At 53.5% G+C, this 27,013-nt stretch overlaps 4 protein-coding genes across 16 annotated transcripts in view; 3 read left to right on the forward strand and 1 right to left on the reverse strand.

Moving 5' to 3' along the window:
* The first annotated feature begins 868 nt into the window (after positions 1-868).
* PHETA2 (PH domain containing endocytic trafficking adaptor 2) lies at positions 869-5,533 on the forward strand. 2 transcript variants are annotated; one of them, XM_017350921.4, is made up of 2 exons: positions 869-1,450; positions 3,430-5,533. In XM_017350921.4, the coding sequence occupies exon 2, from the start codon at positions 3,444-3,446 to the stop codon at positions 4,224-4,226; it is 783 nt and encodes a 260-aa protein (XP_017206410.2). In that variant the 5' UTR covers positions 869-1,450; positions 3,430-3,443; the 3' UTR covers positions 4,227-5,533. The 2 variants fall into 2 exon arrangements, with proteins under 2 accessions (XP_017206410.2, XP_017206411.2); XM_017350922.4 differs by lacking the exon at positions 869-1,450 and adding an exon at positions 1,480-1,636.
* A 209-nt stretch (positions 5,534-5,742) lies between these two features.
* On the forward strand, positions 5,743-10,910 carry SMDT1 (single-pass membrane protein with aspartate rich tail 1). Of its 2 annotated transcripts, none has more exons than XM_089309021.1 (3): positions 5,743-6,054; positions 8,204-8,344; positions 10,697-10,910. In XM_089309021.1, the coding sequence occupies exons 1-2, from the start codon at positions 5,869-5,871 to the stop codon at positions 8,339-8,341; spliced, it is 324 nt and encodes a 107-aa protein (XP_089165147.1). In that variant the 5' UTR covers positions 5,743-5,868; the 3' UTR covers positions 8,342-8,344; positions 10,697-10,910. The 2 variants fall into 2 exon arrangements, with proteins under 2 accessions (XP_089165147.1, XP_089165148.1); XM_089309022.1 differs by having other exon boundaries at positions 5,743-6,005; positions 8,182-8,344.
* A 1,715-nt stretch (positions 10,911-12,625) lies between these two features.
* Positions 12,626-18,977, reverse strand: NDUFA6 (NADH:ubiquinone oxidoreductase subunit A6). The gene is made up of 3 exons (XM_008275146.5): positions 18,807-18,977; positions 15,103-15,218; positions 12,626-12,820 (listed from the first exon to the last, which is right to left on the reverse strand). Exons 1-3 carry the CDS (start codon positions 18,949-18,951, stop codon positions 12,689-12,691), a joined length of 393 nt encoding a protein of 130 aa, XP_008273368.2. The 5' UTR covers positions 18,952-18,977; the 3' UTR covers positions 12,626-12,688.
* The window catches only part of LOC103352463 (uncharacterized), a 33,396-nt gene continuing 21,600 nt past the window's right edge, over positions 15,218-27,013 (forward strand). For 9 of the 11 annotated variants that reach the window (XM_017350915.4, XM_017350917.4, XM_051834100.3 and 6 more), the window contains exons 1-2: positions 19,109-19,870; positions 20,454-20,554. In XM_017350915.4, coding sequence (XP_017206404.1) covers positions 19,447-19,870; positions 20,454-20,554 — 525 coding nt within the window. In that variant the 5' untranslated portion in view covers positions 19,109-19,446. Of the gene's footprint in view, positions 18,433-19,108; positions 19,871-20,453; positions 20,555-27,013 lie in introns of those variants that run through there. The other 2 variants (XM_089309019.1, XM_070052982.2) reach the window with 2 other exon arrangements.

A 27,013-nucleotide genomic window follows, 5' to 3' on the forward strand; every position in this document is an offset into this window, starting at 1 on the left:
GTGCAGTGAATACCAGCCCAGGACTTTATTACAGGAACGGAGGGAATGTCCCCAAGCATGGCCCTTAGTGGGTGGGGGGGAAGAAATCATTCAAAGACGAATAGGCTCTGGAGAGAGGGTGGATGGGATAAAACGAACCAGGTGGAGGGTGGAGGACACGGCTCTCGCCAAGGGACACTCAAGGGACTGCTCACCCAGGCCCCCGGCACATCCCTCCCTCCCAGCTACTAGGTGCCGCCCGCTGCTCTGGGCCCCGCTGGAATTCAGGCACAGCGGGCAGGGAAGGGGCTCAGGCCAAAACCCTGGGGTCCTCTTTGCCTCCTCTTTCTTCCTCCCCACTCCCCCTCCAGTCTCTGGGCACTCCCTTAAAATCCCGAGTCTGGACACCCCCCACTGCTCTGGCTGCCCCCCCGCCCCCCAGGATCCCCCTATGGTCCTGCTTTCGCCTGCAGTTTTTCTCTCCAGGCTTAACGGACCCTGGGAAACACTCCTTACTCAAACCCTGTGATGTCTGCTCCTCTCAGCCCAGAATAACAGCCCCCGTTCACGTACACAGCCTTACCCCACATTTCTGATCCCATTCCCCACCCACTCAGGCCTCCCAGCCACACCAACCACCATAGGCCACAGGGCCTTTGCACCTGCTGTTCTCCCCCCTTTCCTTCCAGTGTTTGTCAGATGAGGGAGGCCTCCACCACCACACTGAAAAATTGCACGCTCCCCGCCCTGTGACTCCACCTCTCCCTTACCCCCTGGTTTCCACCCTCCTTGCCTATCCACCTGTTACACAGATGAAGGAAATTTAGCGAACAGGAAATAAAGGCGGGGGTGTAGAGAAGCTTACTGTTGTGCTTAGTGCTCCGGTGAAGACCCCACACACACCCAGAGAGGTTCCAGGGTGGGCTCCCCGCACCACACGCAGGCCCTGGGAGGGGAGTGGCACTGGGTGCGGGTGGGGGCGGCTTTCCAGGCTGCAGATCTGCAAAGGCAACAGCTGCGAGGCGGGAACCCACAAGGTCTTGGGTGCTCTCAGGGCCTCTGTGAAACCGCCGGCGCCTGCCCGCCTTGTGCGTGCCTGCAGCCTGCACCTCGGGCCCACGCGTGGACCCACGCGAGGCAGAGCCTGGGGGCCCAGGAACAGAAATGGACAGGCGCTGACGGGGTCGGCGGGGCCTCCCTGGCGGGTGGGTGTAGGAGCCCGCCTTTAGGAAGCGCCGGGGGCGAGGCGGTGCCTGGCGTGTGCGGCCGGGAGAGGGAGGCCCCCGCAGGACAGAGAGGACTCCGGGCGGTGGGCTGGGCGCCAGGCTCGCCGACACCCCGAGGCCGGGCCCCGGGTTCGAGGCCGCCGCTCCGCGGACCCGCTCTGTGACTCCGGCAGGTCCCCGCCCTCTCGGGCCTCAGTTTCCCTCTGGTGTGGACCCCGAAGCGGCTTCGCGGATTCGGAGGCCTGGTGAGGACCGCGCAGGGAGGGGCGGGGGCGGTAACCCGAGCTGCGCGGGCGGGGTCTCCGTTCCCGCGGCCACGTTCGCGGCCCGGGCGGAGGCGCGGGGTCCCCAGCCGGATCGCCCCGGGGCGCGCGGCCGCAGCCCACCCTGCCGGTTGAGCTCCCGGGCTTCGGCGCGCTCGGCGGCGGGAGGTGAGAGCGGGCCCGGCGGGCTGCGGGGGAGCCTTGGCCGCGGGGACGTGGCGGGAACCGCCCGGTGCGCCGGCGGGGAAACCGAGGCGGTAGCCCGCACCCGGGGTCTGCGGCGGGAGCCAGGAAGAACCCGACCGCGGCGACCCCAGTCTCAAGGCAACGGCCGGGGCTGAGGTCCCGCGCGGCGACCACGGGCTGGGCGGTCCCACGTCCCCAGGGCTCTGCTCCTCCGACAAAAGAATCCGGGAAGGCGCGGCGCGCGGGCGGGAGGCCGGGGAGCTGTCCCGGCCCGCAGCCGTGGCGGTGCGGGCAGCAGCGCCCGACCCCAGGCCGGTTGCCGGCAGCGGGGACAGCTCCGGGGCCGGGCTGGGGACGCGCGTGGAGGAGTCCTCGGCCGGATTCTGCACCCTCCTCCTCCTCCTCCTCGCGCTTCCCGGGCCGCCCAGCCTGGACGGCCCCTCCCCCACCCGGGCCCTGCTCCCTGCCTTGTCCTTGTCACCAGCGCTGCATGGTCAATGCAGGCATTGGCTGGTTCACTACTTTTGTTGGCTTACAGACTGTCCCCCTCTTCCCCCGCTAGAACGTGGGTGCCAGGAGGGAGGCGGACTCGGTTTCTTCCAGGGCTGTAGTCCCCGGGATTCAACCAATGCTTCCTGAGGGTTTCCATGCCAGATACTGGGGGGCGACACGCCCCACCCCCACCCCTGCCCCCAGCCAAGCCAGGTCCTCCCTAGAGCTTCTGGGGCTTGCAGCGGCACTGCAGGCACCAAGCAGATCACTGTGGGACACAGGAAGCCAAGTGAGGTCAGGTGACCTTAGATCAGCCCCCTTGGTGGTCAGGCCTTGGGCCCCTTAAAGGTCACAGATAAAGCTGTGATGGCATCTAACTCTGATCTAACCTCAGGGGCAGGGAGCTGAGGGTTGAGGGCTGAAGGTCAAGACAATGGCTCAAGGCTGCTTGGTCTGGGAGGAAGGGTAGGGGCATTATCAGGGATCCGGGAGGACCTCCTCGAGGAGATTCCACGGGGCCTCAGTGATGGAGTAGGAGTTTTTGTCCTCTGGGAGAATTGTTTTCCAGTCTCCCTGGGCACCACTTGGCCCAGGGACTGAGCTGTGTGGCCAGACAAGAGGCCTGCACCCTCCTGCCGTGAGCTCTGCTGCCAAGTGGGTCATGGCCAGGACACCCCTAGAAGGAGTGAGGCAATTAGGGGGTGCGGCTGTGATCCTGGGCAGGTCTTCGCCGTCCTGGGTGCGGGGCCCCTGTGTTGGTCCTTCCAAGCCATCCCTGTGCCTCACCCATGGTTACAGAGCCCACACTGGGTGGGGGTGGGGATGCGGTGCCTGCCTTGCCCTGCCTCTTCCAGTCTGAAAGCTGCAAATCTTAGAGAACAATCATGCCCCACCCAAACAACAGCCAGCAGAGGCCCAGGAGGCTCCTGGGGCCCTGGGTTTGTCTTCGGAGTGGGAGCTGAGAGGCCCCAGGACAGGGGCAGGTTGGAGCACAGGGGTTTCTGGGGTTTGCAGTCTGCTTTCGCCCAGCTGGGACCCGCCGCTTTGGATTATAAAGGCCTGGCCAGGCCCTGCCGTGCGTCCAGCGGCAGGCTCCGTCCCTGTGAGTCCTCTGATGCCCAGCTACTGGCACAATCCTCCTGGTCCCTTTGCGAGGAAGGGCAGGAAAGGCGAGCCCATTGCCCGGAGGACACAGCCTGTGAGCAGGGCCCGCAGGGCTCTTCCCCACGGGGGCGCCAGCGCCACTTCGTTCTCTAACTCCCTGCCACCCGTCTCGCTCGCAGTTCTCGTGGGAGCCATGAAGCTGAATGAGAGGAGCGTGGCCCACTACGCTCTGAGCGACTCTCCTGCCGACCAGATGGGATTCCTGCGCACCTGGGGGGGCCCGGGGGCACCCCCCACCCCCAGTGGCACGGGCCGAAGATGCTGGTTTGTCCTCAAGGGCAACCTGTTGTTCTCCTTCGAGAGCCGGGAGGGCCGGGCACCGCTGAGCCTGGTGGTGCTGGAGGGCTGCACCGTGGAGCTGGCCGAGGCGCCTGTGCCGGAGGAGTTTGCCTTCGCCATCCGCTTCGATGCCCCGGGAGTGCGGCCACATGTGCTGGCGGCAGATGGGCCGGCAGCCCAGGAGGCCTGGGTGAAGGCGCTGTCCCGGGCCAGCTTTGGCTACATGCGCCTGGTGGTGCGTGAGCTGGAGAGCCAGCTGCAGGCTGCCCGCCAGAGCCTGGCCCTGCATCGCTGCCAGTCCCGGAGAGCCGCAGCCAGCCGTGGCAAGCCCCAGGCCCCCGACCACGGGTCTCCGGGCCTACAGAATGGCCACGTCCTCTCCAGGGACTGCAGCCCCAGGGGCTCCGTGGGAGAAGGGGGCAGCAGGCCTGGAGGGTGTGGCTTGGCTGAGTGGGAGCCGCAGGGCTGCTCTGCCAGCCTCCTCCTGGGCAGAGGGCAGAGCCCTGTCTCCCCTGAGACCTCCTGCTTCTCGACCCTGCATGACTGGTATGGCCAGGAGATCACGGAGCTGCGGCGAGGGTGGCAGCGGCTGGCCCGCAGGAGCCGGCCGGACCGCGAGGAGCAAGACAGGCCCTGAGCCGGGGCCCCGGGAGCTCAGCCCTGGGCCTGCGGGTCAGGACACCGGGCCTGTGCTTCTTCAGGAGTTCAATGTTTGCTCATTCCCAACCTTGCTCCGGGGGACACTCCTCTTTCTCCCCGCTTCGAGGCCTTCTGCCCGTTCCACCTGCTGCCTTGGGCCTGGAGAGGACCCAAGAATCGTTGACTTCCGCCTCTGTCTCCCGAGACCCAGGGAGAGAGCCGAGAGGTGGCTGCTGATGCAAGGAGGGACGTGGGGAATGTTCCACGGCCACAGGCTGCCCTGCCTTTGACTGACACGCCACAATCTGGAGCCACAAGTCCCGCCACGCCGGGGCTGGTGTGCACTGCCCTACCGGGGGCGGGCTGCCATACTGGCTCCAGGGCCTGGCATTGTCAAGGAAACGGATTTCTTGTGTCCTAGGGGTTTCTGGGGTCCAGCTCTTCCTGAGAGGGGTGGGAAGACTGGGCACGGAACCCAGGACAGTTCTGGGTTCTGCTCAGGCAGTGTGTGTGGGCAGGGGGCAGCCTCTGGGTGGCGGCCCTGTCCGGAGATGGTAGTAGACGGTGCCTCGAGGTGGGCTGCCTGCACTCCGTGCTCAGCAGCCAGCTTTCGAGCCTCCAAGGGGGAGGTTAAAGCAGAGGTGGAGACAGCGTGGCTCCCTGGGAGCTCCAGTTTCTTACTTTGCTTCTTGGTGCTGGGCACTCTAGGAGCTTGGATGCGGGATTCTCGGCACCCGGTGATAAATTCTTCTGTCTGGCTGGGCTCCCATAGAGGTGTGCTTGCTCTCTAAGCTGCTCCTGACACCACCTGGGAAGTCTCCGCGTCCTGCCTGTCACCCAGGGTGGACCTGCCACTCCCGGCAGCCTGGAGCCAAGAATTTGCCAAGGAGTGTGCAGGCCGGCAGTGGCTGGCTGCTCGAGACTCACACGAGGTCTGTGGCTGACCCAGCCCTGAACGGGAGCCCCACAGCCCCGCTGCACTTAGCTGATCCAGGTCTTGGCTACCTGTCTTATTGTTACCGTGGCTTTTATAAGATGACAACGCTATGCAGTATTATTATTATCATTATTTTCGGTTATTGCAGTCACTGCTTTTACAGATGACGAGGGGAAGTGACCAGGTCCGGGGCCGGGTTTCATGCGGGCGCAGCCTCCACCAGGCTCGTTTCCAGCCCTGTACGGCAGCCCCACTGCCCACTGCACCTGTTCTATACACAATACCACAGGCCTTTGCTGCTTCCGTACTGTTACAGTGTTTTTTATACGATCAAAACTTTTCAGTAAAGTTTTCTCCATTGGTACTCATTTCGGCTCCGGAAGTTTATCCCAACAGTCGTCTGTTGTGCCAGGCCCGGGGGGTCCCGGGTGCAGGAACAAGGACACGGGGGCTCCACACGCACCCCCGGGCCTGCCGGGCCCGCCCACCAGGGCCGGGGCGGCGGCCTCGTGACGTCACCACGCCGGGCGGTGGCCTCGTGGCGTCACTCCTACCGCAGCAGGAACTGGGGCACTGCGCAAGTGTGAGGGCAGGGCTTCCCGAGCGGTGCCCAGGCTTCGCGAGGCCTGCGGCTGCGTCCTGCCTGAGGGCGGCTCCGGCCGGGCGGTGGGTCTGGGTGCCCGGCGAGGGGCGGAGCTGGGCCATGGCGTCTGCGGCGGCTTGCCGGCTGGCGTTGGCCCCCCTCCGATCTGGGGCTCTCCGGAGCGGACCGAGTTTGAGGAAAGGCGGCGATGCCTCTGCCGTACGGGGCGGCTCTGGTCGGAGCCTGGTACCTTCGAGGTCAGTCATCGTTACCCGCAGCGGCGCCATTTTGCCTAAGCCGGTGAAAGTGAGTGTCTGCCTGGAGGCGGGGCGAAGGGGCCGTGGCCAATCACTGTGGGGAGTGCCTTTGGGTCGACGCTGATGGACAGGAGCAGAGGCCAGTCATATGATCGCCTTAGACGGGAAGGCGGGCCGAGGACAAATGTTTGTGCTAATGGGTTGCTAATTTTGACAAGTGGGAGAAATGGTAGGTTTGAGCTGGGTGCGGGGGGCCGCTAGTTGCACTAGCTTTATCGCGAGGGGTGCGGCTCCAGTCTCGGCTTTGTGCAACCTTTGCCGTCCGCCTCGTAGTCGATGGGCTGAAATAAGGAATTGGACTTTGAAGGGCACATCAGGCACACCTCACCTTTTTATGAGTTTGACCTAGTGTTTAACTCACGTGATTTCCAGTCTTGAGAGGTGTGTAGGGAATTATTACAATCACTTATTCAAAGAGTCAGAAGCCAGAGCGACAGGGTTCCTTGCTGGCACACCCCTCGCCAGCTCCCCAGTGCTGTAACATGACTCAGTGAACACTCCGTGTATCAGACGTACAAGTTTACAGTTTGCTGCCTGGTGTAGAAGTTAAACACATTTTTAAAAAGATGTATTTTTTTTTAAGGGGAGCGTTGACAGAGAAACAGTAGCTGGATGGATCTTCCATTTGCTGGTTCACTCCCCAAATGACCTCAACCGACCGGATTGGTCCTGGCCTAAACCAGGAGTCCGGAACTCCCATTTGGATCTCCCATGTGGGTGGCAGGGGCCCAGCCATCTTCCACTGCTTTCCCAGGCGCATTAGCAGGGAGTTGGATTGAAAGTGGATGCTGGCACTGCAGGTAGCATGTTGGCTACAACCACAACCTGGGCCCAACAAATCCTTTTAAGGCCAGCCTGGCCTATGCTAACTCACACAATGGACTGCAAAGTGGTCTCACAGCAAAGAGCGGGAAGGTGCAGGGTCCATGCTGGGAAAGAGCTGCCTTGTAAAAAGGCACAGCTCAGAGTTTGTTTGTTTGTTTGTTTGTTTGTTTGTTTTGAGTTCCAGGAAATGTGAGACGAAATGTTGAGACTGCACTGACACACCCCAGCTGGTCTAAAGAGGCCTGTGAAGACAGGCCTACTTTTCAGACACCCCTGTTCCTAAAAATTTGATGTGGTACAATCAATTTTTAAAAAGATTTTAGGGGCCAGCGCTGTGGCTCATTGGGTTAATGCCCTGGTGTGAAGCACCGGCATCCCATATGGGCGCCAGTTCTAGTCCCAGCTGCTCTTCTTCCAATCCAGCTCTCTGCTGTGGCCTGGGAGAGCAGTAAAAGATGGCCCAAGTCCTTGGACCCCTGCACCCACGTGGGAGACCCAGAAAAAGCTCCTGGCTCCTGGCTTTGAATCGGTGCAGCTCTGGCCATTGCGGCCATCTGGGGAGTGAACCAGCGGATGGAAGACCTCTCTCTCTCTCTCTCTCTCTCTCTCTCTCTCTCTCTGCTTCTCCTCTATCTGTGTAACTGTGACTTTTGAATAAATAAATAAATCTTTAAAAATGATTTTATTATTTATTTATTTGAAAGGCAGAGTTAGAGAGAGAGATTGTCTATCTGCTGTTTTATTCCCTGAAAGGCCTGCAACAGCTGGATCTGGGCCAGGCAGAAGCCAGGATCCGGGAGCTTCATCCAGGTCTTCTATGTGGGTGCGGGGGCCCAAGGACTTGGGTCATCTGCACGTTAGCAGGGAGCTGGATCGGAAGTGAGGCAGCAGGGACTTGAACCGGTGTCCATATGGGATACCGACACTGCAGGCAGTGGCTTAACCTGCTGTGCCACAGTGCCCTGTGACATCTATCTCAGGCATCAGACAACCTGTTACCTGATCAGTTGTACGGAGCTTCTGTAGGTAGTCTAGAACTTTCTCACCTGCAGGTCTGGGATGCAGGTCATTAGGAGGTTGTGTCCTAATTCTTGGACATCTGGACTGCCTTGCACTTTTCTTTCCGGTATCCGTTTCGATGGCCGTTAACCATCACGGTATCTCCCGTTCCAGTTATTTTTTTACTTTGCACTTGCCCAAGGGCTTTAGCATCAAGTTGCTTGTGATGGGTCTGGGACCACGGGAGGCCGAGCCTTGTGTGGTCCTGCCAGCCTGGCTCTGGCGCTCTCAGCCGCCACTCTGACCCTCTGCAGATGTCCTTTGGCCTGCTCCGCGTCTTCTCCATCGTGATCCCCTTTCTCTACGTCGGGACGCTCATCAGCAAGAACTTCGCGGCTCTACTTGAGGAGCACGACATTTTTGTCCCGGAGGATGATGATGATGATGACTAACAGGTAAGACTTCCGGGGGCCGGGAGCAGGAAGTGGGGAGGAGCACTGACCTGAGCGGTGCAGTCCGGCTTGGCTGGCAGGAGCTTTAACAAACTGACTCACTCGGTGGCCAGTAGTGTTACCTGGCCATGTCCCTGTGTCGGATGAGTGACTGACTTGCAGATTCACGGGCATCTCTGATGTACTCTCATTCAATCAACCACACTTTTTTTTTTTTTTTTTAAAGATTTATTTTATTTATATGAAAGAGTTTCAGAGAAAGAAGGAGAGACAGAGAGAGACCAAGTGTGTGTGCTTCCATCTGCTAGGTCACTCCCTAAATGGCTGTAACGGCTGGAGCTGGGCCAGGACTCAAATTGGTGCTCATGGGATGCCGGCCTAACAGCTTAACTTGCTGCAACACAATGCGGCCCCCTCCCCACATTTTCTTGACAATGTGCCTTATATACCCGCCAGCAGCAGCTTAATTTCGACAGTTCCATACTGACATCCAGAAACGTGGGGCCAGGTGCTGTGGTGCAGCAGGTAAAGCCACCACTTGCATGCTGGTATCCCAGATGGGCACCAGCAGCTGCTCCACTTCCAATCCAGCTCCCTGCTAATGTGCCTGGGAAAGCAGCAGATGGGCCAAGTGCTTGGGTCCCTGCACCCACCTGGGAGACCTGGAAGAAGCTCCTGGCTTCCAATCCATCCACCTCCAGCCGTTGTGGCTATTTGGAGAGTGAATCAGCAGATGGAAGCTCTCTCTCTCTGCTTCTCTGTAACTCTAAATAATTTATAAATATTTAATAATAAAAATCTAGAAACTGTATGTCGTAACCACTGTCAGCTCCAGTTACCAACACCGCACCACCACTTGGCTTATATACTACCCACAAACCCTCCAGGAGTCTACCCTCTTCCCATTCAGCTTTTTTTTAAAATACACTTATTTCCGTTTATTTATATATTTTATTTATTTGCTTATTTATGAGAGAGAGAGAGAGAGAGGAAGAGACAGAGCAAGAGAGCTCTTCCGTCCACTGCTCACTCCCCAGATGGTCACATGGCCAGAGCTGGGTCTGTCTGAAGCTTCTTTTGGGTCTCCCATGTGGGTGCAGGGCCCAAGGACTTGGACCGTCCTCTGCTGTTTCTCAGGCACATTAGTGGGGAGCTGGATTGGAAGTGGAGCAGCCGGAACTCAGATGGGTACCCACATGGGTATCAGAGCCATTGGATTTACCCACTGTGCCACAGTGTCGTCTAACCCCCCATTCAGCTTTCTTGTGTTGACTTCCTGTGCCCAACATGGCGGCATTGCTGCTGTAGAGAAGGCCCATCCGAACCCTCAGCCTGGTAGGCAAGGCTTGCCACGACCTGGTCACACAGCTTATCCCAGTCTCTTCCAAATCTCCAAGCACAGCCATATCCCCGGCAGTCACCATTTCTCTCTTTCTTTCTGTCTTTCTTTCTGTCTGTCTTTCTGTCTGTCTGTCTGTCTGTCTTTCTGCACCGCGCTGATCCGAAGGCAGGAGCCAGGTACTTCTCCTGGTCTCCCATGGGGTGCAGGGCCCAAGCACTTGGGCCATCCTCCACTGCACTCCCGGGCCACAGCAGAGAGCTGGCCTGGAAGAGGGGCAACCGGGACAGAATCCGGCGCCCCGACTGGGACTAGAACCTGGTGTGCCAGCGCCGCTAGGCAGAGGATTAGCCTATTAAGCCACGGCGCCAGCCAGCAGTCACCGTTTCTTGAATTATGCATACTCGTACCCACCCCCAAGCACCGGCTCCTTATTCGTCCCACATGGAAACTTCCCCACTGTTCTTTATGCAGGCAGAGTGAGTGCCCATCTGTTGATTCACTCCCCACATGTCCTGAACAGCCCAGGGCCGAGCTAGGCCAAAGGCAGGAGCTGGGAGCTCCATGTGGGTCTCCCACACTGGACCCAACTACTTGAGCCATCACTGCCGCCTCGGGCGTGCATCGGCAGGACGCAGAATCAGCAGCAGTGCTAGCACCTGACCGCAGGCATGCGACGTGGAGGTGGATGTCCTGACCCAGCGTGTCGACTGCTCGGCCAGATGCCCCCACCGCTCTTTGTCCTTCATCCATTTCAAAGTGACTGCCCCTTCCTCGGAGTGGCAGTGCAACACTCAGCAGTATGTGCTTCGACACCCTAAACTGTACTTGACTACGAGCCTGTTGATGGCAGGGGACATGTTCTCTTCTCTTTTGGGCCCCCAGCGTCAGGCCTCTGGTGAATGCCCAGTGGAGGGGGAAGTGACACTGTCTTTCCCCTGCATGTTGGGTAGGGCCACCTGTGGAGTTCTGTGCCTCTCTCCTGCCCAGTTCACTGCTGCTTCCCTTCCTTACAGGGCACGGGAGCAGACAGAAGGCAGAAGGCGGCAGCTGAAGAAACGGGGACGCTGTCAGGGAAGCCCCGGCATGGTGTGTGCCCACAGCCCACAGCCCAGACTCTGGGAGGCTCCCCGAGGTGCGCTGCCCACTGAGCCCCGGAGAAGCAAATATGAATAAACACAGAAGCCACAGCTTAGGATGACTGAGCCATGGCTGAAGTTTCAACACGAACACTTTCTACAGTTTCCTGTCTGTTGTCTTTTGAAAAAAGAGTTGAAAGGCGGAGTTACAGAGACAGAGAGGGAGGAAAAGAGAGAGAGGGACACAGAGGGAGACGGATCCTGTATCTCCCTCAAATAGCCCCAACGGCCAGGTCTCAGGAGCTTCTTCTCGGTCTCCCATGTGGACGTGGGGGCCCAGCCACATGGGCGATTTTCTGTAGCTTTCCCAGGCCGCGGAGCAGCTGGGACGGGAACCAGTACCCACATGGAATGGTGGCATCCCAGGCGACTTTACCTGCTATGCCACAACCTTGGCCCCTGGTGTCCACCCCCCTTTTAATATTTATTTGAAAGAGAGAGGAAGAAAGAGAATCTTCCATCCGCTGGTTTACTTCCCAAATGGCTGCAATGAACAAGGCTAGGCTAAAGCCAGGAGCCTTATCTGGTGTCCCACGTGGGTGCAGGGGCCCAGGGACTTGGGCCATCTTCTACTGCTTTCCCAGGCACGTTGGCAGGGAGCTAGATCAGAAGTGGAGCAGCTGGGACTTGAACCAGTGCGCAAATGGGATGCCGGGACTACAGGCCATGGCTTAACCCTCTGTGCCACAGCCAGCCCCATGGTGTCCCTTTTCTGAGAAACAGAGGCCTTTGATCTACAACCCAGGATATACAGGTCTCTATGGATCCACAAAGGTAATTATGGGGTCTGAGACCTATTTTCATTCTTCATAAAAGCCCAACCCAAACTGTTTTCCCATAATAAAGCTGTACAGTCTAACTAAAGCCGCAGTAATACTGGCTAGCTATCATGTGCCAGTCATAAGGAATTCTGTTAGTTTACAACTACCCAAGACCATTATTAGATTCTTTTGAAACGCGGGTTCCCTAAGTGAAAAGACAACATTGGGATCCTTGAAGACAAAGAGCGGGGATTCACAGGGTGACTCCACGAGCCTGTTGTTGGCAGGGAACAGTGTCAGGCCTCTGGTGAATGCCCAGTGAAGGTGTAAGCAACCAAGCGAGCTCAACCCTGCCTTTCCCCTGCATGTCTGGCAATCGCTCTGTGGAATTCTCCTTCAGTAACTGGGCTGTGCAGGGAAGGAATGGAGAAGGCCCCGTGCAACACCAGCAGAGATCAGTTGTTTAACCTGGGCTGGTATTTCCCTTTCACTTAGGCCTACACCAGAGTTTACAAAACAGCAGGACTGTTTCTGCTCCGTGTAAATGAGTAGCTGTGTCCTTAGCAGTGCCTAGCGAGTAGGAGTTTCATTTCAAGAACGAGTGCTGTTCTAAGCAGGGGGCTGAGACCTCTGAGCATCCTTTCTCTTGAGAACCCAGGGAAAAACAGTCCGTTCTGTGAGCTCTATTTCTGAGTCCATTAGCGCTGCTCTGACCCCCACAGCAAGAGCTGGCTAATTTTGGATAAGGAGCTGGGTAAGTGTGGTGCCTTGACACCAAGGTGTCCAATCGTGAAGACTTCAGAAGCAGAACTAAATCGACAAAGTCATCTGGCCTCATATCCTGTGTGACATTCTGAACAGATGGCCCCATCCCTTGTTTACTGACATACAAGGGTCTGAGAAAGAATTCTATCTAATTTACAGCAAATTCTGCATTTCAAGAAAAGGGAACGAACAGGTGGTGTGTATACCAAGACTCCACTTGTTTGAGTACAAAGTGAGACAGAAAAATCAGTTCATCAATGGAATTCTACCACGCAGGGGCTGTTGTATAATGAGTTTATTTAAAATAATTACATCGCAACATGCACCTTTCCACTGAGTGACTTCATGGGTCATGGCCAACATAGAACTTGGACAGGAAATCCTTTGGCCTTGGTGTTTCTGTCTCATGGAAGACCCGCATAACATGTGTCCGCTGCTTCCACACTTTGATTGTTTCTTCCAGTTCCATCTTTCCCTGCACAGATGAGGGGAGAGGCTGTCAAAGTGATAACGTTGAAGGAATACAACACTGAAGGCCAGGATTCTCTTCTGTGCTGCGTGAGCCTGGGCAAGTAACTACTCTTTCTAGAAAACAATTTTAACACCTGGAAAAATGAGGGGCTGGATGATCTCTGAGGCCTTTCAAATATTTTAAAAAAAAATTATATATATATATATTTTGAAAGGCAGAGTTACAAAGAAGCAGAGGCAGAGAGAGAAAGGTCTTCCATCTGCTGGTTCACTCCCCAAATGGCTTCAGTGGCTGGATATGGGCCAATTCAAAGCCAGGAGTTTCCGGGTCTTCCACCTGGATATGGGGGCCCAAGGACTTGGGCTATCTTCCACCGCTTTCCTAGGCATACTATCAGGGAGCTGAATCGGAAGAGGAGCAGCTGGGACACAAACGGGTGCCCATATGGGATGCCAGCATTGCAGTTGGCGGCTTTACCTGCTACGCCGCAGCATCAGCCCCTCAAATATTCTTTAACTCCATGGTTTACTTGTCTCAAGAGGAGAGACATCCAGGTTTCCAAGTCTTATAACTGCAGAACTGATGGCTTATGTTCCCATTAAACATTTTTTTCATATGTATTATCTGGGGCTGGTGCTGTGGTATAGCGGGTAAAGCTGCTGCCTGCGACACCAGCATCTCACAAGAGTTCCAGGTCAAGTCCAAGCTGCTCCATTTCTGATCCAGCTCCCTGCTAATGCACCCAGGAAAGCAATGGGAGATGGCCCAAGTGCTTGGCCCCCACACCCACGTGGGAGACCTGGATGAAGCTCCTGGCTCCTGGCTCCTGGCTTCAGAATGGCCCAGCTCTAGCTGTCGCAGCCATCTAGGGAGCGAGCCAATGAATGGAAGATAACTCTGTCTCTCCTCTCTCTCTCTGTGTAATTCTGCCTTTCAAATAAAATAATTTTTTTAAAGATTTATTTTATTTATATGACAGAAAGAGAGGTAGACAGAGGATTTGCATCCACTGGTTCATTCCCCAAATGGCTACAATGGCCAGAGCTAAGCTGATCCAAAGCCAGAATCCAGGAGCTTCTTCCAGGTCTCTCATGTGGGTGCAGGGGTCCAAGGATTTGGATCATCCTCTGCTGCTTTCCCAGGCACATTAGCAGGAAGCTGGATTGGAAGTGGAACAGCCAGGACTCAAACTGGCACCCATACAGGATGCCGGCACTTTAGGCTGCGGCTTTAACCTGCTGTGCCACAGCACTGGCCCCAAATAAAATAAACATTAAAAAAAAAAAAAAAAAGGTTGCTAAGAGTTGAAAATTGTGATAAATATGAAAAAATTATATAAATATTTAAGGTATATTTATTTGAAAGGCAGAGTTACGAAGAGAGAGAGAGAGAGAGAAGAAAGAGCTCTTTTCATCTGCTAGCTCACTCTCCAAATGGCTACAATGGCCAGGGCTGGGCCAGGCTGAACCCAGGAGCTTCTTTTGGGTCTCCTATGTGGGTGCAAGGGCCCAAGCACTTTGGCCATCCTCCATGCTTTCCTAGGAGGATTAGCAGGGAGCTGGATCAGAAGTGGAGCAATGGGACTTGAACCCGTGTCCATATGGGATGCTGGCACTGCAGATGGTGGCTTAACCCACTGTGCCACAGCACTGGCCCCAACATTTCTCTCTTCCATGTTATTTACTGGTCCGTGCTGACACTACTGTTGATGCTAATGTGACTGGCCAAGAAGAAAGAATCAGGCCCACGTTCTGAACCCATGTACATAGGACTTAGACAGCTCCCCTGCCTGCACCCAGGCAAAGCAGGAGCAGAAGGTTCAAGAGAGATCAAATTCCTCCTTCTATTGTTTCTTGGTTGTAAAATGGAAATCCCAGTGGACTTTTTCTTGAACAATCTTTTAATCTATTCAACTAGGTAATAATCTCCAAATTCAACTACTCTTTTGAAACCAAAAGCAACAGCTACTGAACCAGTAATGGCTTTTTAGTGTTCATTTAGGAGTGAAGGAGAGGCAGAGCGCACCCCTCCCCACTTGTTCATTCCCCAAATGCCTGCAACAGCTGGGGCTGGGCCAGGCCAAAGGTGGGAGCCTGGAGCTCCATCTAGAATTCCTACCTGGGTGGCAGGAATCCAAGTTTGCGTCACCCCTGCTGCCCTACAGGAAGCATATTAACAGGAAGCTGGAATGGGAGTGGACCTGGACTCAGACCCAGATACTCTGACACGGGGAGCAAGTGTCCCAAGTAGCATCCAAAGAGCTGCGTCGAGTGTGGGTTATTTACCTTAATGACCAGAAGATCAACCACCCTGGGGTCTGTAACATGTGCATTCTTCATAAACATTTCTCGGACTTTATCCCGACCCTGTTTCACGGTGATGTCTAGCTGGAATAAGTGCACTAGAGAGAAAACACGATTCAGGGTAGAAATCATATGGTTAAAACTTTTTAAAAACTTGAGTCAATGAATATTCACTGAACACATACAAGCTGCCCATTCATTCCATTCACCAAATAGCCCACCCCAAAGTTAGGTGCCTGAGGGTGTAAAGAAATGTGAGGCATGGCACTTTCTCTCACAGAGCTTTCCTATTGTCTGGGGAAACAATACGGCATTGAAGAGGCAGGAGGCTGAACAACCTGGGTTCAAATCCTAGCCCTGCCACTTACTGGACCTGATCCCATTTATTTATCAGTGAAATGAGGACAATAATACCTACTACTCCAGAGCTGTTGTGTAGTGTCTGGCATAAAATAATCTCAAAATAAATATTTTATCTTCATAGAGAATCCAAAAAAAGAAGACAACGGGGTTGGAATTAACAAAAATGATGTGGTGTAGGCTATAAGTACACACCACCTGGGGCAGAGGGACACTGCAGACGGTTACTGCAGGAGAGGAGGCTACCACTCAATAAGCAGCTGACGGCATGTAAGGTTACTTGGGGGAAGAAGTTTAAGCTGCAGCTCCAGTTCCCTGGGTCTCCAGTTCTGACTTAAGGGACAGCATGTCCTCCCTGAATGCGTCACAACACTCAGCAAGCCTGGTTAAATAAGCACCTAAAACGGTGGCACAGACTCAAGTGACCTGCATCTCTGGAGGAGGCACAGGAGTGTCCTGAAAACTGGGTGTTAGTCACTTGTATTCCCATCCCTGCCACATTCAGGCTTCAGTGGATTTGCTGGTGACAAAAAGGGCATGAAGAGGGTGTCGTGTGATAGGTAGGAGTGCCCATCCTCTCAGCTCAAGAGTCACTGTCTCTAGACAATACCCACAGCTTTGTCCTGGGCTCCCTCCTCCCATTCCAACCCCCCTGGACACACTCTTCCCCAGTGAGAAGGGCTGCAGGGAGGCAAACAAATAGCCAAGCCATAGCTTGCTGGCTTGTCTTTTGGTTTAAGTCAGTGGTTTTCAAGCCCACCATGGAAGTGCCTAGTTTTTTCTTTGCAACATGAATATTTACATTTCAATTTGAAAAAATTCTGAGAGGCTCAACAGGAAGATAAGGAAGTGTCTCTTCTGGATACCTGTGACTTTTCCAGTCCATGTGCTTTCCCAGAGTTATTAAGGATTTCTTGAACCAGGGAGGCTCTGAAAGATTAGGAGAGTCCACTGGTACAGTTCTCAGTTGTCTGCTCCAATTCATTTTGGCAGCATTCATACCAGGCAGTACTTAAAGGGGAAGGCAGGGCGGCTCAATGGAAAGGGGCCTGAGTGTCAGATAAGCGAGGGAGGGTCTCCAGACTCCAGACCCCTCTTGGGGGTACAGACTTCTCTGCTTGTTTTCTCATTGGAAACAGGAAAGAAGATCATGTCTGCCCTAACTCGTTTTCAGAAGTCTGGTGAAAACGCAAGGACAGCATACTGTAGACAAGCACAACACACGTGCTGGCTGGGAGCACACACAGCACTCCGCCCCTATAGCTCTAGTGCACTCTGGGTTTCTGTACAATATGCTGAGCAGACTCTGAGACCCCTGAAGACAGGGAGGGCTTGTGTTTCATTCACTCTGTCTCTCTCCAGGCATGTAGTACCGACCCTGCAGTACAAGAAACAGCAGTGCATGAACTGCTTCTGCAGAAGGTCTCCTTTTAAATCCACATTCAAAGGCAGTTCTGGCTCCGTCTCCCATGCCCAACAAAGTCCTGGGAAATTCAGGAAAAACTAGAGTGGAAGCTAAGAGCCAGGTACTAGAACTGCATAGGCAGGTTCTGAAGTCTACCTCTTCTACTTATTAACGGGGTGACCGGAGACAGATTTAGTGGGGCAGGGAAACAATCAGAACCCACCTTAAAATAAGGCGATGTAAAGCACTTAGGATAGTGCTGCATCGTCTGCAGGCATTCAGTAAGCATCGGGCACTGTGAGTAACTACCACCTCCTTCCGATCCTTGCTTTGGTTCCTCAGCGGGAGTGGTGGTGGCGGCACCACACCAGTGTCCAGAGGCCTGAGTAACTGAGCAGCTCCGCATCGCTGGTCTTCCCTCTACAGGGAGGGTGGCCCGCCCACCTGGCCCTTTCCTCCTCCCAAGGCCCTTCTGACTCTGGGAATTCCTTCCAAAGATCACTTGAAGGAGGGCCCTGGGAAGGGATGGTTCAGAGGGAGTTAGGGTACCTGGGTTCCCTCTTCAACCCAACCACTCAATTTTACCCTCCTGAACCCAGGTCTCCCTCCTGCCCCAAAAGGTCTGGGATGCTCATAAAGTATTCATGTTTTTAAGCGTCTGAATTGGAAGGCATCTCCCTATTTGCTGTTGTCACACACACACACACACACACAGAGTCATCCCCCTGTTCCCTGAAGGCATTTGAATGACAGTCCCTGAAAGAACAGTCCAAAATTGCTCTCTTAGTATCAGATGGATTTAAGTTTTGGTCACCAGCAATCTCTGGAAAAGAGCCTGAGAACCAGGGGCTCTGAGAACGGAAGCAGTCCTCAGGTATCAAGGTCGCGTTCTGCGCGGTCTCCGGCTAGGGTATAAGCAACAACTACAAACAGCAGCAGCAGCCAGCACTCAACTGAGCGTGCCCGGCCCTGTTCTCAGCACTTTAGACAGATCACAGGAACTCTCCGACAACCCACTATTACCCCATTCTGCAGGTCTGCAGGTGAGGAAACTTAAGCACCATCACACAGCAGGTGAAGGGCAGGGCCTGGAGGCCCTCCAAGTCCATGCTCCTCCCGCAGCCCGAGGGGGCTCCGTGCTCCAACTCGAGGACACTGTCCCTCTATCAGCAGTGGCCCGTGTTAAAGCACACTCCATCAAATCAACAGTGTAGACGGTCCCACACTCAATCAAATCAACAGTGTAGACGGTCCCTGCCATCTCTACTTCCCCGCTCAGTGTCGATGGGATTTCCCTAACCTTTCCAGTCCGGTGGGCAGGACTGAGGGGGACGCCAAGGTTCCGGACTCTCCGCTCTCGGAGATTACTTACTAATACCAGCCGACGGGTGCTCCGGCATTTGAGCACTGGGAGGCGTTCTGGGATGGTAGGTGCCGGGGCAGGTGCACCCAGGGAGCTGCGCTTCGAAGACTGCGGGGAAGGGGCTGGCTGACTGGATGACCTTGGGAAAGTCACTCCCTGCTCTGGTTCCGTTTCTTTTTCCGTGGTAGGTGTGGGCGCTGGACGCTCGGCCGCTTTGGTGATAAAACCTCACGGGAGCTGACTTCGGGGTCCAGAGGCGCCAGAGGCCAGCTGTGGGCCCCGCGGTGCCTGCCCTTCCTCCCTGGGCTTCAGGAAGAACCACGGGGGACAAGAGACCAAAGCACGCCTACGAGGGCTGTACGGAGACTGGGCACGGCCGCTCGGGCCGCCGCCAGGTCGGGTTCACCATACGCTCGGGCGAGCCACTGCCCCCGAGGCACCTGAGTCGCCTCTGCCCAAGCCGGTGACCTCAGCTCGGCCGGTGGGAAATCCGGCCGCGGCCGGCCGCGACCTTGGGCACCTGCCTCTGGGAGCCCCGCGTGCGCCGCCGCCTCTCACCCGTGTTCGGCACCTCCCGATACCAGGCGCGGTAGAGCTCGCGCACTCTCCGCTTGGCTTCGTTCATGTCCCGACTGAAGATGGGCTTCACAGAGGCGCTGGCCGCAGCGGCGGCGGCAGCCCGAGTGAGGCCGCTCGCCGCCATCTTGCGAAGGCAATCACCTCAACTCCACCCGCTTCTCGACCTGCGCGTGCGGCTCTGAGACGAACCTCTTTTCTCATTGGCTGCAACGGCGCGCCACGCCCCTGCGCGTCATGAGTGGGCGGGAGGACCTCTCCGAGGCTTTCTGATTGGCTGGAGAGCCACCCGGGGCGGGACAGGAACTGCTGGTGGGGGTTGCCCGTCTCGGCTGTCGGGCTCCCTAGCGGTGGCTGTGAGGCGGGCCGCTGGGCGGCGGGCCGCTGGGCGGCGGGCCGCTGGGCGGCGGGCCGCTGGGCGGCGGGCCGCTGGGCGGCGGGCCGCTGGGCGGCGGGCCGCTGGGCGGCGGGCCGCTGGGCGGCGGGGCTTCGGCGCTGTGGCGGAGCCTCTGTCCAAGTCTTGCCCAGGCCCACTTTTCCTCCGCGCTGGCTGGTTAGAGCCCGTTGGCGCGAGGCTCCGGACAGGTTTTTCAGTCAGGTCCTGGGACGCGGGCCCCAGGCGATGACTGAGGTAGATGCCGGGCGCCGGCCCTGTCCCTCAGCGGCGTTTCTTCAGCAGCCGGACTCTTTTTTTGTTTTGTTTTTTCTTTCTATAAACCAACTCTTCCTGTCTGCGGTCTGGACAGTAGCGCCCTTTCCTTACCGTTGGCTTTTGGCGCTTCTCCACAGCGCAGGGAGGTGGGCTGTACCTCTGCCGCCTTTCAGTCAAGGACGTTTGCAGCCCAAACCCTGGGTCTCTGGGAGAAGCAACCCAGAACCGTGCAGCTGGACGGAAGCTTGGATGGAGCGACCATCCTGGGCATCTCTTTCTTTGCTGGGCTTTGCCCACGGGCGTTACTGCTGCACACCAAAGACAGCCTCGAGGGGAGAGGAAGAAGTAACAGCTGAGGGCGTCCGCGGGGCCAGGCAGGGCCCAGCATCCCACGGTACGGCTGAGGAGACCGCGGCTGCAGCCTCACGGTCTCTGGCCGCCTTAGGTCGCCCCTGCCGGACTCCTGCCTGGGGGTCTTTGTCGCTCCCTTGCAAAGGGCCAAGGGCTGGGGCTGGCCTCAGCTTTGGGACCCTGCGTGCGGGATATGGCCCTGAATCCAGCCTTTTCCATTTTAAAGGATTGGATGACCTCCCACTCTCTTAGTATCTTTTGAAAAGTATTTGCTAAAAAAAAAAAAAAGTATTCTTTGTATACTTAAGTGAGTTCTACAAAGAAAGCGTGTACACGTGGGCCATATCACTTGTTTGGGTCCCAGGAGGAGAATGGAGCCGAAAAATGCCCGTGGCTGCGAGGTCTCAGCTGTCACTGCCTTAGCAGGATGCCTTACTCGGGCGCTTGTGGTGGTGCTGGTGTGACCAGACCTATCATGCTCTCAGTCGTCTAAGAGCATAGCACATATGAGACGTGCAGAACATACTATTTGATAAGTGTTAATAAGTGTTACTGGTTTGTGTGCTCACTATACCCCTTCTACTTTTTTCTTCTTCTTCTTTTTTTTTTTTTTAATTGTGAAACAGGCTCAGGCAGATCCTTCAGGAAGAGTTCAAAAGAAGCCGTCGTCACATGCTCCGTGCATGTTATTGGTTCTGAAGACCTTCCAGTGGGACAAGACGGGGAGGTAGGAGTCGGTGATTATTGCTGAGCGTGACCCTGTGTAGGCCTAGGCTAATATCTGTGTTTGTGCCTTAGGTTTCAACAAAAAAAGTTTTAAACAGTGTTAAAGATAGAAAAAAAGATGGGGCCTGCGCTGTGGTGCAGCAAGTTAACGCCCTGGCCTGAAGCCCCGGCATCCCATATGGATGCTGGTTTGAGACCTGGCTGCTCCACTTCTTATTCAGCTCTCTGCTGTGGCCTGGGAGGGCAGTAGAGGATGGCCCAGGTGCTTGGGCACCTGCACCCACGTGGAGGCTCGGGGAGGCTCCTGGCTCCTGGCTTTGGATTGGCGCAGCTCTGGCCATTGTGGCCAATTGGGGAGTGAACCAGTGGATGGAAGACCTCTCTCTCTGCCTCTCCTTCTCTCTGTATGTAACTCTGACTTTCAAATAAACAAAATATTAAAAAAAGAAAGACTCTCTAGTAGAGTTGGAACACAGCTCACCTTTCCTAATTGGCAAATGATCAGACTAATGTGCCGATGTTGTTTCTTACATGCTGAGTCAGATGTCAACTCTTATCCTCTACAGTTGTGTAACTGACGTTGGAGGACAGTGTAAGCATTCAAGTGGAAAGTAGGAATTTTGATTGCTCTAATTTTAGAAATTATATCCCTAATAGTTATCTGAAAAACATGAATTCTGGATGTGAATGATACATGAGACTAGTATATTTTTAAATAGGGAAAACTAATTTTGTGCAGTTATACAATATATTTGTGTTTTAAGCTAAGTGCTTTTACAAAAGAGTAAAAAAGTTGTAAAATGTAAAGGTTAAAAAGTGAAAAAGAATAAGCAAGGCTGCTGCTCCTCCGCACGCGGAGGAGCCGCACCGGACCGGATGCTTGTTGTTCCCCTTTTTTACAAGTCTTTTCTATAGTAAAGTAAGAATAAGTAAACAGCGAACTCCCAAAGCAAGAATGAGTAGAGAGAAATGAGAAAGAACGAAGCAACGAACTTCCCCGCGAACTCTCCAACGCACTCTCCAACCAACCCACACCACCATGCCGTCTCTCTCCTCCTATATAGTCCTCTCCACCAATCCATGCTCTGCTACCCACACGCTGAGCACGCTACTCTCCTCCAATCAGGAGCAGCTCCTGCAGCTTGTCAAGTTGGTGAGAGGCAGCTGGGTAGAAGCTGTTTGCTCCTCTCCCAGCGCCATATTGTGGGAGAGCAGATGTATAGAATAAGTCTTTTTTTTTTTTTTTGACAGGCAGAGTGGACAGTGAGAGAGAGAGACAGAGAGAGAAAGGTCTTCCTTTGCCGTTGGTTCACCCTCCAATGGCCGCCGCTGCAGCCGGCGCACCGTGCTGATCCGATGGCAGGAGCCAGGATCCAGGTGCTTTTCCTGGTCTCCCATGGGGTGCAGGGCCCAAGCACCTGGGCCATCCTCCACTGCACTCCCTGGCCATAGCAGAGAGCTGGCCTGGAAGAGGGGCAACCGGGACAGAATCCGGTGCCCCGACCGGGACTAGAACCCGGTGTGCCGGCGCCGCAAGGTGGAGGATTAGCCTATTGAGCCATGGCGCCGGCCTAGAATAAGTCTTAATTCCAGTAACAGTATAGTCCGAGTTGCTCCCCACACAAGGCCAGGGCATTAACTTGCTCTGCCACAGCGCCGGCCCCTGTAACTCTTGTCTTTCAAATAAATAAAATAAATCTTTTTTTTTTTTTAAAGAAAAGTTAAACTTAGAGTGTACCATGTCCCTGGTAGCCACTGCTTTAAATTCTTTAGGCCCACTGCCTAGGCCTTACAACTCATCCATGAAATAACTCCCAGAGCTGACATAGACAGTTACTTGATAGCTTTGGGTTCGTACCTAAGGTTATTGGCTCTAAAGTCTGTTCTCTGCTTTTCACAGCACCTCTATGATGCTATCTACCTGTATAATTTTAAGTTGATCTGTGATCCTGCCTCCTCCAGAAGTAATCACCATCATGATTTTAAAAAATGGCTTCTAAAACCTCCCACAAACTAGAGGAAAATATTTGCAAATCATATATTCAATAAAGAATTTGTATCTAGAATATGTAGACTCTTATAACTCAATTATATAAAAAGGCAAATAGTCTAAAATGGAGAGAGGCAATCATTTAGCCTAGTGGTTGAGGTAACCACATCAGAGGGGCTGAGTTTGTTTCCTGGCTCCAGCTTCCTGAATGCAGCTTCCCACTAATGTAGACCCTTGGAGGCAGCAGGTGATGGTTAAAATAATTGGGTCTCTGCCACCCACATGGGTAGATTGCATTCCCAACTCCTGGCTTCAAGCCTGACCCAAACCTAGCTATTACGGGCATTTTTGGCGAGTGAACCAGCAGAAAGAGCTTCTCTGTCTCATTTCTTTGGCTCTTTCTCTTTCTCTCTCTCTCTCTCTCTCTCTCTCAAGAAATGGGCAGAGAGGCTGGCACTGTGGCAGAGTAGGCTAAGCCCCCACCTGCAGCACTGGCATCCCCTATAGGTGCCAGTTCATGTCCTGGCTACTCCTCTTCCAGTCCAGCTTTCTGTTTGTGGCCTGGGAAAGCAGTGGAAGATGGCCCAAGTGCTTGGGCCCCTGCACCCACTTGGGAGATCTAGAAGCAGCTCCTTCTGGCTTCGGACTGGCTCAGCTCCAGCTGTTGTAGCCATCTGAAGAGTGAACCAACACATGGAAGACCTCTCTCTCTGTCTCTCCCTGTCTCTGTAACTCTGCCTCTCAAATAAATAAAATCTTTAAAAAAAAGTACAGCAATGACAATACCAGATGCTGGTGAGTATGTGGATCAACAGGAACTCTCATTACTGGTGGACCTGTAAAATAGCATTCTGAAATCCATGTGTAGTTTTTTTTTTCATGCTACATATTTTCCAAGAATTTTTTGAAACCCCCTCATAGTACACCTTTTCTGTGTTTAAGATAATTTAGATTCACTTGTATAAAAACTAATAGAGAGTGGGCCGGTGCTGTGGCGCAGTGGGTTAACACCCTGGCCTGAAGCGCCTGCATCCCATTTGGGCGCTGGTTTGAGACCCGGCCGCTCCACTTCCAATCCAGCTCTCTGCTGTGGACTGGGAAAGCAGTAGAAGATGGCCCGAGTGCTTGGGCCCCTGCACCCATGTGGGAGACCCAGAAGAAGCTCCTGGCTCCTGCCTTTGGATTGGCGCAGCTCCAGACGTTGCAGCCAATTGGGGAGTGAACCATTGGATGGAAGACCTCTCTCTCTCTCTGCCTCTCCTCTCTCTGTGTAACTCTGACTTTCAAATAAACAAATTAAAAAAAAAAAAAACAACTAATACAGAAAGGAGAGGTATACCTTTACCTAATTTTTCTCAATGAAAACATCCTGTAAAACTAGTACAATATCACAACCAGGATGTTTACATTGATATGATCAAGATGCAGAACATTTCCATTACCATAAGAATCCTACATGGGGCTGGTGCTGTGGTGAAGCAGGTTAAAGCCCTGGCCTGATTGGAGGGTGAACCAACGGCAAAAAGGAAGACCTTTCTCTCTCTCTCTCTCTCTCTCACTGTCCACTCTGCCTGTCAAAAAAAAAAAAAAAAAAAAGCCCTGGCCTGAAGAGCTGGCATCCCATATGGGTGCCGGTTCAAGTCTTGGCTGCTCCTCTTCCAATCCAGCTCTCTGCTATGGCCTGGGAAAGCAGTGGAAGATGGCCCAAGCCCTTGTGCCCCTGCACCCACATGGGAGACCCGGAAGAAGCTCCTGGTTCCTGGCTTCAGATCGGCACAGCTCCAGCCATTGTGGCCATCTGGGGAATGAACCAGTGGATGGAAGACTTCTCTCTGTCTCTATCTCTCTCTGTAACTCTGTCTTTCAAATAAATAAACATAAATCTTTTAAAAAAATAATCCTACATGTTGTCTCTTCCTCTCCCCTATCTTATTCTCTGACAAGGAACTCTATTTCTATAATTCTGTCATTTCAAGAATGTTAGGTAAATAAAATCTTACAGTATAAGCCTTTTGGATAAACTTTTTCCCCACTCAGTATAATATTTTTAAGATTCATTCAGGTTGTTACATGCCTTGATTATTCCTTTTTATTTCTGAATAGCATTCCATGGTATGAATGTACCACAGTTTAGTCATTCACTCCTTGAAAGACATCCAAGTTGTTTCAATTTTTGCTATTATATATAAACTGTAAACATTTGTATATGTTTTTTGTGTCAACTTAAGTCTTCATTTCTCTAATGCTGGGAAAAATGATTGTTATATATTTAGTTATTTAAGAAATTGCCAGATTGTTTTCCAGAGTGACTGTACCATTTTACATTCCCATCAGCAATATATGAGTAATTCAAATTCTCCACATCCTCCTCAACATTTAATGCACTGACTTATTTTAACCATTCTGGTAGGTGTATAGGGATGCCCCATTATAGTTTTAATTTACATTTCCATTGTGGTTGGTTCCTTAGTTCATTATTATTACAGATTGTGTAATTTATAAATAATAGATACTTATTTGGCTCACAATTCTGGAGCCTGAGAAGTCTAAGAGCATAGTGCTGGCATCTGGTGAAAGCCTTCGTACTGTGTCATCCCATGGTGAAAGACAAAAGGGCAAGAGAATACGAAACAGAAAAGGGGGGGCCAAAATTGCCCTTTTAGCAGGTACTGACTCCCACAAAAACCAGCTCATTCCTGGGATAACAGCTTTCATCTGTTCATTATGGCAGAACCCTCATGGGTCTTATCACTTCTTAAAGGTCCCACCTCTCCATACCATTGCTTTGGGATTCAATTTCCAACACATAACTTTGGGGGACATATTCAAACCATAGAAGCTAGTGACATTGAAACTGAACATCCTTTTTATTTTAAAAAATTTCTCTTTTAAAAATATTATTTGAGGCCGGCGCTGCGGCTCACTAGGCTAATCCTCCGCCTTGCAGCGCCGGCACACCGGGTTCTAGTCCCGGTCAGGGCGCCGGATTCTGTCCTGGTTGCCCCTCTTCCAGGCCAGCTCTCTGCTGTGGCCAGGGAGTGCAGTGGAGGATGGCCCAAGTGCTTGGGCCCTGCACCCCATGGGAGACCAGGATAAGTACCTGGCTCCTGCCATCGGATCAGCGCGGTGCGCCGGCAGCAGCGCGGCGGCCATTGGAGGGTGAACCAACGGTAAAGGAAGACCTTTCTCTCTGTCTCTCTCTCTCTCTCACTGTCCACTCTGCCTGTCAAAATAAATAAATGAATAAATAAAAATATTATTTGAAAGAGAAGGAGAGAAAGAGAGAGGGAGAAGGAGAGATCTTCCATCTGTTGGTTCACTCCCTAAATACGCACAGCAGCCTGGGCTGGATCAGGCCAGCATCAGCAGCTGGGAACTCAATCTGGGTCCTCCACATGGTGGGAGAGACACAACCACTTGAGCCATCCCCTGCCCTTCTCAGGGTGTCTATTAGCAGGAAGCTGGAATCCGTGCAGCTGGGACTCAGATCTGTGCACTTCAAAATGCTTAGTAGCTTAACTGCTTTGGCAAACATCCATCCCTTTAGTATCCTTTCACAGGCTTATTTTCCATGTATGTATTGTCTCTAGTATTTGTGTTTTTGCACATTTTCTTTCTTTTTTTTTTTTAAGATTTATTTATTTACTTGAAAGTCAGAGTTACACAGAGAAAGAAGGAGAGGCAGAGAGAGAGAGAGAGGTCTTCCATCCTCTGGTTCACTCCTTAGATGGCTGCAATGGCCAGAGCTGCCCCGATCCAAAGCCAGGAGCTTCTTCTGGGTTTCCCATGTGGATACAGGAGCCCAAGGACTTGGACCATCTTCTGCTGTTTCTCCAGGCCATAGCAGAGAGCTGGGTCGGAAGTGGAACAGCTGGGACTAGAACCGGCACCCATATGGGGTGCTGCCACTACAGACGGCGGCTTTACTGGCTACGCCTCAGCGCAGGCCCCTTTTTGCACATTTTCTAAGTAAATTGTTTACTGTTTCGAGAGTTCTTTACATATTCTAAATACTAGTCCTTTATCAGATAGTGGCTTGAAAATATTTTCTCCTGTTGTATAGCTTCATCTTTTGAGTAGTTTCACAGAGTAGAAGTGCATAATTTTGACGAAACCCAATTTATCATTTTTAAAAAAAATGTATTATTTATTTGAAAGGCGGAGTTAGAGAGAGAGATACAATAAGAGATCTTCCATCCACTGATTCACTCCCCAAATGGCTGCAATAGCCAGGCTGGGCTAGGCAGAAGTCAGAAGCCAGGTTTTTCTTTTTTTTTTCTTTTTTCTTTTTTTTGACAGGCAGAGTTAGACAGTGAGAGAGACAGAGAGGAGAAGGGTCTTCTTTCTGTTGGTTCACCCCCAAAATGGCCGCTACAGCCGGCGCACTGCTCCGATCCAAAGCCAGGAGTCAGGTGCTTCCTCCTGGTCTCCCATGCAGGTGCAGGGCCCAAGCACTTGGGCCATCCTCCA

The sequence above is a fragment of the Oryctolagus cuniculus genome, chromosome 11 (assembly GCF_051225735.1).
Source record: "Oryctolagus cuniculus isolate XC-2025 breed Fujian yellow rabbit chromosome 11, ASM5122573v1, whole genome shotgun sequence".
In the NCBI taxonomy this organism is placed as follows: Eukaryota; Metazoa; Chordata; class Mammalia; order Lagomorpha; family Leporidae; genus Oryctolagus; species Oryctolagus cuniculus.

Excerpts from the sequence above, each read along its gene's own strand:
- SMDT1 (XM_089309021.1), top strand. The coding sequence starts at position 5,869 with ATGGCGTCTGCGGCGGCTTGCCGGCTGGCGTTGGCCCCCCTCCGATCT. Across the intron at positions 6,055-8,203 it reads TTTTGCCTAAGCCGGTGAAA|ATGTCCTTTGGCCTGCTCCG; the intron begins GTGAGTGTCTGC and ends GACCCTCTGCAG.
- NDUFA6 (XM_008275146.5), bottom strand. The coding sequence starts at position 18,951 with ATGGCGGCGAGCGGCCTCACTCGGGCTGCCGCCGCCGCTGCGGCCAGC. Across the intron at positions 15,219-18,806 it reads TCGGGAGGTGCCGAACACGG|TGCACTTATTCCAGCTAGAC; the intron begins GTGAGAGGCGGC and ends TTTTCTCTCTAG. Across the intron at positions 12,821-15,102 it reads TTGATCTTCTGGTCATTAAG|GGAAAGATGGAACTGGAAGA; the intron begins GTAAATAACCCA and ends TCATCTGTGCAG.
- PHETA2 (XM_017350921.4), top strand. The coding sequence starts at position 3,444 with ATGAAGCTGAATGAGAGGAGCGTGGCCCACTACGCTCTGAGCGACTCT.